At 34.1% G+C, this 8,991-nt stretch overlaps 1 protein-coding gene across 12 annotated transcripts in view; it reads right to left on the minus strand.

Annotated features, from left to right (window-relative positions):
- Positions 1-8,991, minus strand: part of LOC105466343 (activator of transcription and developmental regulator AUTS2) — a 1,205,160-nt gene that overhangs the window by 815,152 nt on the left and 381,017 nt on the right. The window contains exon 1 of one of the 12 annotated variants that reach the window (XM_011715339.3): positions 5,010-8,978. The exons of the other annotated variants lie outside the window; for them this stretch is intronic. Coding sequence (XP_011713641.1) covers positions 5,010-5,030 — 21 coding nt within the window. The 5' untranslated portion in view covers positions 5,031-8,978. Of the gene's footprint in view, positions 1-5,009; positions 8,979-8,991 lie in introns of those variants that run through there. 12 annotated transcript variants of the gene reach the window in all.

The following is an 8,991-nucleotide window of genomic DNA, read 5'->3' on the forward strand; positions in this document are numbered from 1 at the left end:
TATTCTTATGAGGTAATCTGGAATCACGTCTTTGATTTAGATTGGCTGCATCTTTTATTTCCAAGGAACACTGGTAATAGTATAGTCTTCAAATTTAACATTTGAAACTGTGATTCCATTTACCTCCTTGCACTAACTTGAAAAAATGACTGTAATTGAAATCCTTCCATTGGAAATAAAGCCCTTGGAACTTTTCAGTGGTTGCTCATCCTTCAGGGTTTTTATTTGAGCTGTCAAAACTATGAATGGTCTATCCATTGAAATAAGCCCTCTTTGAGGATGATGAAAAAAGTATAGGATAGAAAGATCAAGTCCTTCTTGTTTCAAACAACAAGTTTTCCTCCACCAACTAGCAAAGGCAGAGAAAATAAGGTTCTTCCTTGTTCGGATTCTACTGTTTATCAAATGAGAATAAAGGGATTCTGAGGGACATGCTCCATAGCTTATGTTCCATAGCTTAAATATCTTCTAAATTTCTTCTAAATTTCTCAAATAGCTATCTGACACAAAGTTATTATTCTAACAGAAAACCCAAGGAAACTCTATAACATATTACTAACAGTTTACATGCAGTCATCATGATTATGTAAATTTCCAAACATAGTTTTTAAATAAATTTCAAATTAACTCTGAAGTTAAAGGATGAACTACAGTACATACTTTAAACTTACAGACAGATATAGAACAAAATTCCCAGGAAGACTGGCAATGGGGGTTCAATATTTGTGTGTGTGTGTGTGTGTGTGTGTGTGTGTGTGTGTGTGTGTGTATTGTTTTTTTTGAGACAGGGTCTTGCTCTGTCATCCAGGCTGGAATACAGATGTGCAATCATGGCTCACTGCAGCCTCAATCTCCTGAACTTATGAGATCCTGCCACTTTAGCCTCCCAATTAGCTGGGACCATAGGCACTTACCACTACAGCCAGTTAAATTGTTATTTTTTTATTTTTTATAGAGACGGGGTTTCACCATGTTACCTAGGCTTGTGTCAAACTCCTGAGCTCAAGCAATCCTCCTGCCTTGGCCTCCCAAAGTGCTGGGATTACTAACATGAGCCACTGCATCCAGCCAATAATATTTATAATAATCTAAGAATGGTTTTTCAGAGGAACACTTCTTATCAAACAAAAAGTGTACTGATTTCCTGCACTTAATTCAGTATTTCGCTGGACTGAATAGCTTATGAAGAAAATTTATTGTTTCCTCCAGGATCTTCTTCTGGCTGAAATGGCTAACAGGTTTTCAACAAAACCAGAATTAGTAATTCCAATTTTATTACAAAAATGCATCGTCAAAATTGCCTGGAAAAAGAAAAATACTGAAAAGACAATGCTGTTTCTGGAATCCACATCTTGATGGAACTGCAATAAAGGGTATGAAGATGCAAATGTATGTATCAGTGATAATGCAATTTATCTAAAGCAAGGTAAACTTAAGCTGGAGCTACCTCTATAGCAAAGGTGACTGATACTTCAAATAGGAGAAAGATAAAGATAATAAAAGGCAATTATCACCCTCTATTGAGCACTCAGGCCTTGCACAATGCAAATACTTTCAACATTATGTTATTTAACCACTGTTTTAAAAGCATGTTAGGAAACTTCTGCTTCCAAGAAAATGGAGTAGACATACTTTTCCCTATTATACACACTAAGTATATCTAAAATCCCTCAACATTACACATAAAATAAATATAAACAGACTCTGAAAAGTGAAAAGATGATGTACTGGCTTAAAACCTGGGGGCGCCCCAAAAATGACACAGCAGTGAGTTCTCTAGGAGTTTTCATTTTATAGGTCTCATATATCCGATATATGATGTCATCAGATTTGGAGGTGAAAAGCCAGAAACCCAGTAATGTCAATGACACATATCAAAACAAGCCCCTAGAAAAGTTTGTTCTCTTTAGCCAAAGAATCAGAAAAGAGGGAAACTATAAAGACAAATATTGGAGTCCAGACTTCCAATGCTGCCCCCAAAATACAAAATATTGCTGAAATAAGAGCTACAAATAAATGGAAAGGCATTCCATGTTCATGGTTGACCAAGGGCTTTAACATTGTTATACCTACTGTTGTTAAAATGTCCATAGTACCAAAAATGATCCATAAACATAATCTTTATCAAAATCCCAATGGCATTTTTTAGCAGAAATAGAAAAATGCATTATAAAATTCAAATGTAATCTCAAAGGACTCCAAATCACCAAAACAATTTAGAAAAAGAACAAGTTAGAGGACTTAAACTTCCTGATTTCAAAACATATTACAGAACTATGGTAACCAAAACAATGTGGTACTGGCATGAAGACAGATAAACAGACCAATGGAATATAATATCAAGTCCAGAAATAAACCTTCACATACATGGTTAAACAATCTTTGACAATGGTATCAAAGCTGTTCAATGGAGAAAGATAGTTTATTCAACAAATGGTGTGGGAAAACTGGACACTCACATGCAAAAGAATAAAACTGGACCCTTTACACCATATACAAAAATTAACTCAACATGGATAAAGACCTAAATGTAAGACCTAAAAGTATAAAATCACAAAACTGCTAGAAGAAAACATTGAGGAAAAGCTTCATGACATTGGATTTGACAATCTTTCTTGGATATGACACCAAAAGCACAGGTAACAAGAGCAAAAACAGACAGATGGAACTACATCAAACTTAAAACCTTTTGTTCATCAAAGGACACAATCAACAGAGTGAAAAAGCAACCTATGGAATGGGAAAAAAAGTTTCCAAACCATATGCCCGAAAAAAGGTTAAAATCCAGAAGACATAAAGAACTCCTGCAACCAAACAATGAAAAACAAATAACTGATTTAAAAATGACAAAAAGTTTGAATAGAAATTTCTCCAAAGATAATACACAAATAGCCAACAAAGATGCTCAACATCACTAGTCATTAGAGAAATGCATTCTCCCCTCATATCTACTGAGATGGCTACTATAAAGATAAACAGAGAACAAGTATTGAAGAGGATGTGGAGAAATTAGAACACTTGTGCACTAATGGTGGGATTGTAAAATGGTGCAACTGCTATAGAAAACACTATGGAGGTTCCTCAAAAAATTTAACACAGAACTACCATATGATCCAACAATCCCACTTCTACATACATACTCAAAAGAACTAAAAGCAGGGTCTCATAGCATCACTATTCACAATAGTCAAGAGGTGGAAGCAACTCAAATGTCCAATGGATGAATGGACAAACAGTATGCTGTATATCCATACAAAAGAATATTATATAGCCTTAGAAAGGAAGGAATCTTGTCACATGCTACAACATGGATGAAACTTGAGGATATTATGAATTAAAATAAGGCAATGCCAAAAAGATAAATACTGTGTATTCCACATTCATAAGGTATCCACAGTAGTCAAATTCAGAGAAATAGAAAGTAGACTGGTGGCTACCAGGGGCTGGGAGGAGCAAGGAAAATGGAGTTGTTCAATAGGTAAAGAGTTTCAGATTTGCAAGATGAAAAACTTCTGGATATGTGTTTCACAGCAATGTGAATATAGTTAACAGTATTGAACTGTCCACTTAATAATTGTTAAGATGGTAAATTTCATTAAATACATCTTTACCACAGTAAAAGCATTTTTTAAAAAATCAGCTGGGTGAGGTGGTTCACAACTGTAATCACAGTACTTTGGTGGGTGGATCACCTGAAGTCAGGAGTTCAAGACCAGCCTGGCCAACATGGTAAAACCCCATCTCTACTAAAAATACAAAAATTAGCTGGGCATGGTGGCACATGCATGTAATCCCAGCTACTTGGGAGGCTGAGACACGAGAATCACTTGAACCCAAGAGGCAGAGGTTGCAGTGAGCCGAGATCATGCCAGTGTACTCCAGCCAGGGAGACTGAGCAGACTTTGTCTCCAAAAAAAAAAAAAAAAAAAAAAAAAAAAAAAAAAAAAAAAAAATTCAATGGATGGGCTCAAGACCAGGTGGAAGAGAGAAAAGAATCAGTGAACTGAAGGAACAACTAAATTACTCATCTAAACAAAAGAGAAAAAAAAAAAAAAAGACTGAAAAAAGGAAAAAACAAAACAAAACAAAAAAAAACAGAGCATCAGGTATCTGTGGGATTATAACCAAATATCTAACAATTGTGTCTTCAGAGTCCCAGAAACAGAGGAAAAGGAAAATAGGGCTTTAAAAGTACATGAAGAAATAATAGGTGAAAACCCCCAAATTTGGCAAATACAACACCTACAGATTCAAAAAGCTATAACAATACCAAACAGAATAAGCCCAAAGATACCCACACCAAAACACATCATAGTTAAACTTTGCTAAAGACAGCAAAAAACTCTGGAAGCAGCCAGGGAGAAAGAAGTCATGACATCTAGGCAAAAGAATGATAGTGGATATCTCATGAGAAACCCTGAAGGCCAGAAGAAAGAGAACAACATTTTTCAATGGCTTGAAGAAAAAAAAAAGGAAGAAAGAAAAAGAAAAAAGAAACTGTCAACCAAAATTCTACATCAAGTGAAAACATTCCTCAGTAAGCAACAGGTAATCAAGAATCCTCATATTAAAAAAATAATAAAAATAAATTGTTGCTGGGAGACCTACCCTAAAAGAATGGCTAAAGGAATAGAACTAAATGGCTAAAAATAGAACTAGTGTTTTTTTAAAAAAATAGGTAAAAGAAAGGATCTTAAATCACTAGGACAGAAGAAAGAACAATGGTACAGTAAATTTTAAAAATGAAATCAACTCTATGCTATCCATAAGAAACTCTCTTTAAATAAAACAATATAGACAGCAAAAATAAAAAAAGATACATGTATTGTTAATTTTATGTGTTGACTTAAAGAGCTGGTAAAACATTATTTCTTGGTATGTCTGTCAGGGTGTTTCTGGAATAGAACAGCATTTGAATTGGTAGACTTATTAAAGAAGATGCCATATTTGGGCACGTGGACCTCATTCAATCCATTGAGAACAAAAAGGCAGAAGAAGGAGAAACTTACTTTCTGTTTGAGGTGGGACATCCAATCTCCTCCCCTTGGAGATGGAACATCAGCCCTTGTGGTTCTCAGGCCTTCAGTCTTGAAAAGAGACTTAACACCACTGGACCCCTTGTTCTCATGGCCTTCAGACTCAGACTGAACTACACTCTCCAGCTTTCCTGGTTCTCTAGCTTGCAGATGGAAGAAAATAATTAAGATAACAGAATAGAAAAAATTAAGTTGAAAACAGAAAAATAAGAGAGAGAAATCAATGGAACACAAAACTTGTTCTTTGAAAAAAATCAATAAAATTGACAAACATTTAGTATGACTGACACAGAAAAGATACAGACATTATTATCAATATCAGGGATGAAACGAGGAATACAACTATACAGACATCAAGAAGTTAATAAGGAATACTATCAACAGTTCTGCACACTTACATTTGACAACTCAGATGAAGTGAACCACTTCCTTACAAAGAAAAACTACCAGAACCCACCAAATATGAAAAACAGTAATTTAAGTAGCCCAATAACTTAAATTTAAAAACATTAATTTCTTAAATTAACAACGTCTAAAAAAGAAATTTCCAGACCCAGATAGATTTCACTACAGATTTCCACACAATGTTTAAAGAAGAATCAACACCAATTATACATAATCTCTTCCAGCAAACAAATAAGGAGTGAACACTTTTAAACCACTTTATGGAGCCAGTAGTACCTTCATAACAAAACCGTTACAAAAAGAAAATTACAGACCAGTATTTCTCATAAGTATAGATGCAAAAGTTCTTAACAAAATATAAGTAAATAAAATTGAGTGATACATAAAAAGAATTACACACAGTGACCAAATAGGACTTTTTCCAGGTTTGCAAGAATGGTTCAATATCTGAAAATCAAGCAATGTACTCTACCATATTAATAGGCTATAGAAGAAAAACCTAATAATCATATCAATTAACACAGAAAAAGCATTTGGCAAAATTCTACATCCAATCATGATAAAAAAAAAAAAAACTCTCAGAAAACTAGGGATAGAAAGGAACTACTTCAATTTGATAAAGAACATAGAGAAAAATCCTACAGCTAACATTGTACTTAACAGCAAAAGACTGAATGCATTTTTCCCCAAATATCAAGAACAAGACAAGGATATTCACTCTCACCACTCTTAGTCCATATAGCATGAGAAGTTCTAGTCAGTGCAATTAGCCAAGAAAAGGCAATTTTAAAAGCCTAGATATCAGATATGAAGAAATAAATCTGTCCTTATTTGCAAATGACATAATTGTCTATACAGAAAATTTCAAAGAATCTACAAATAAGTTTCTCAAACTAATAACTCCATTTATCAAGGTTACAGGATACAAAAACATTTGAAAATAAGTTGTCTTCTGTATACTGACAATATGCATGTAAAATCTAAATTAGAAATACAATACTATTTCAAGTGCCCCCCAAAAGTAATAGTTATAAATCTAATTTATATAGGACTTGTACGCTGAAAACTACAAAATGATGAAAGAGATCAAACAAGATCTAAACAAATGGAGAGACAAACCTCTTCATGAAGAGAAAGACTCAACATAGTACTTAAAAAAAAAAAATTCCCAAAATCAATATCCTGGTTTAACACAATTCTTATCAAAATATCGGGAAGATTTTCTGTAAACACAGATGAGATTATTACAAAATTTATATGAAAAAACACAGGTACTATTTTATCTTAAGCAATTTTGAAAAAGAATAGCTACAGTAATCAGGACTTTTTGATACTGGTGGAGGAACAGACATTAAATCAATTGAGGAATACAGAACCCAAAAACAGACACATTTAAGTATAGTAAACTGATTTTGGACAAAGGTACAAGAACAATTTAATGGAGAAAGAATAGTCTTTCCAACAAGAAAGACTACTGAAGAGATTGTGCAATGTATTTTCTCATCGTTTTGGACAAACTTCACAGCAGAAATACCTTTCCAACAATTACAAGCTTATATCAAATCAAAATGGTCAGTAGTTGACAATCAAGAGAGAGATTTCTTTTTTGTCCTTTTAAAGATAGTGAGGGAAATCCCAAATCAAAAAGCCTTTATAAGAATGGCTTTTTAGAGGAATACAAAAAGGATGGTTTTAATTTGTTTTGTAATCAACGCTGTCCCTGTGTTTACACTAAGACTTATTATCTCTCTAGGTAAAACTCAGCCCATCTTGATGAGTTTTGGAAAACAAAAATCTCCATTGAAAATTTTTAAATTGAATCATTGTGAAAGAACAAAATTTCTACAGAGAATCACTGAGATCTAGAGCACCATAACCATACCAAGAACAAGAATGAGATTTCTCTTTTTCTTCTATCCTAATAAAAGCAAGATGAATATCCTTCAATTAGGTATAGAGCCTTACATTATTTAGCTTTATATTACACTTGTGCCTTGGCATACGGAAGCATTCTCTCCTTGTTTGGTTGCTAAAGCAATAGCAGCATGGTAATCCAAATGAAGCAATTAACTTAATGTTCCCCTTCTTTTTCTTTTTATGACAATCATTTCTGGAAATGCTTTTCCCCTTTTCACATTAGTTTATTCACGTGCCTTAACTCTTGAGTTTCAGGTTCCCATGACAGAACATTCAAGATAAAAGGGAAAGCATAAGAAGGCAGAGTACAGTTTTCAGTTATCAAAACTCATAACAGCAAACAATGGACAATTGGCTTCTCAAAGGAAAGTAATCTACTGAGGAAAAAATATCCCAAACCACAATCTTTCCCAACCCCGTACATGACCAGATAATATTTTAGTTACAATAGCTTTAATAGTCAACAATGAAAGTGAGTTTAAAATAAAAAATGGATATTTTAAATAAAAATCCTGTAATTTCAACATGGGTAAAGAAGGAATAATTTTGCTGTCTTAAAAACAAAGAGGAAACAAGTTCACACAGAAAAAAAAATGAGGTAAAAAGGAGTTGAAAATGTTCTAACTTATTTTTAAACTAGGTGAATGGAAGAGGCATATTTAATGTGCTTATGCATATAATCATAAGGAGTATAAAGATAGTCTCACAATTTTCTATCTTGCTACATCACAGTTCCATTCTCTAGAGCCTCAGCTCAACTCTACAATCAATATGCCAATATTTTCAACGATCAAATCAAGGAAGGAAGATTTCAAAAGGAAGGCACACGTTAGGATCCTCCTGGAAACCCTGTTTCTTGATCTGCAGTCCAATGCTCTACCTCTGAGCTATATCTCCTCCTGGAAACCTCATTTCTTATCCTGTAAATTCCCAACAGAATAAGTGACACATATGGATTTGGAACCAAAAAGATGTCAAACAGCCCCAGGTAAGTGAAGATGTATTAGGAAGTACACTTTTCCCCTAAAAGTCCAGAAATGGTATATTAAAATATAGTGGAACTGTTTAACATCAAAATTTTAGGTACAACCAAAATTCATTCACAAAATAGAATCCCCTGACAGAGAGTAAAGAGATCATCTCATATATGGTCAGACAACCTTACAGGGATTCTTTCTACAATCAAGTAAGATTACAAATGAGTAAGCACAGTTAGTTAACTGAAAGAGGAAAAAAATTCTAAGCCAACTACAGGTAACAGGAAGTGACTGTCAATTTGTTTCAGAACCAAAAATATATCTACCTTTGTAACAAATAATACCTTGAAAATTCTCTATTCAATCTAAAGCAGAATATCCTGCCTTTCCTGTTATTGTTGTTTCATTATTTTTCCTCTTTAGACTCTAAATCATGCCTCCAGAACAGAGTCTGAAGATTGCTTCCACTTGGTCAGCGGTAATGTCAGATTGCAAGCAAAGAGCCTGTGTTTCATCCAAGAATCATTAAGCCAAAGGAAACACATTCACAAATACAACTTCTCAGCTTCATTCACTTCCCCAAGTGGCCAGAGGAGCCCATCAACATGAGAAGACTGGAGGGAGGTGGCAGGTTTCCCCTGGGAAAAGAAACCATA

This window comes from Macaca nemestrina, chromosome 4 (assembly GCF_043159975.1).
Source record: "Macaca nemestrina isolate mMacNem1 chromosome 4, mMacNem.hap1, whole genome shotgun sequence".
NCBI lineage: Eukaryota > Metazoa > Chordata > Mammalia > Primates > Cercopithecidae > Macaca > Macaca nemestrina.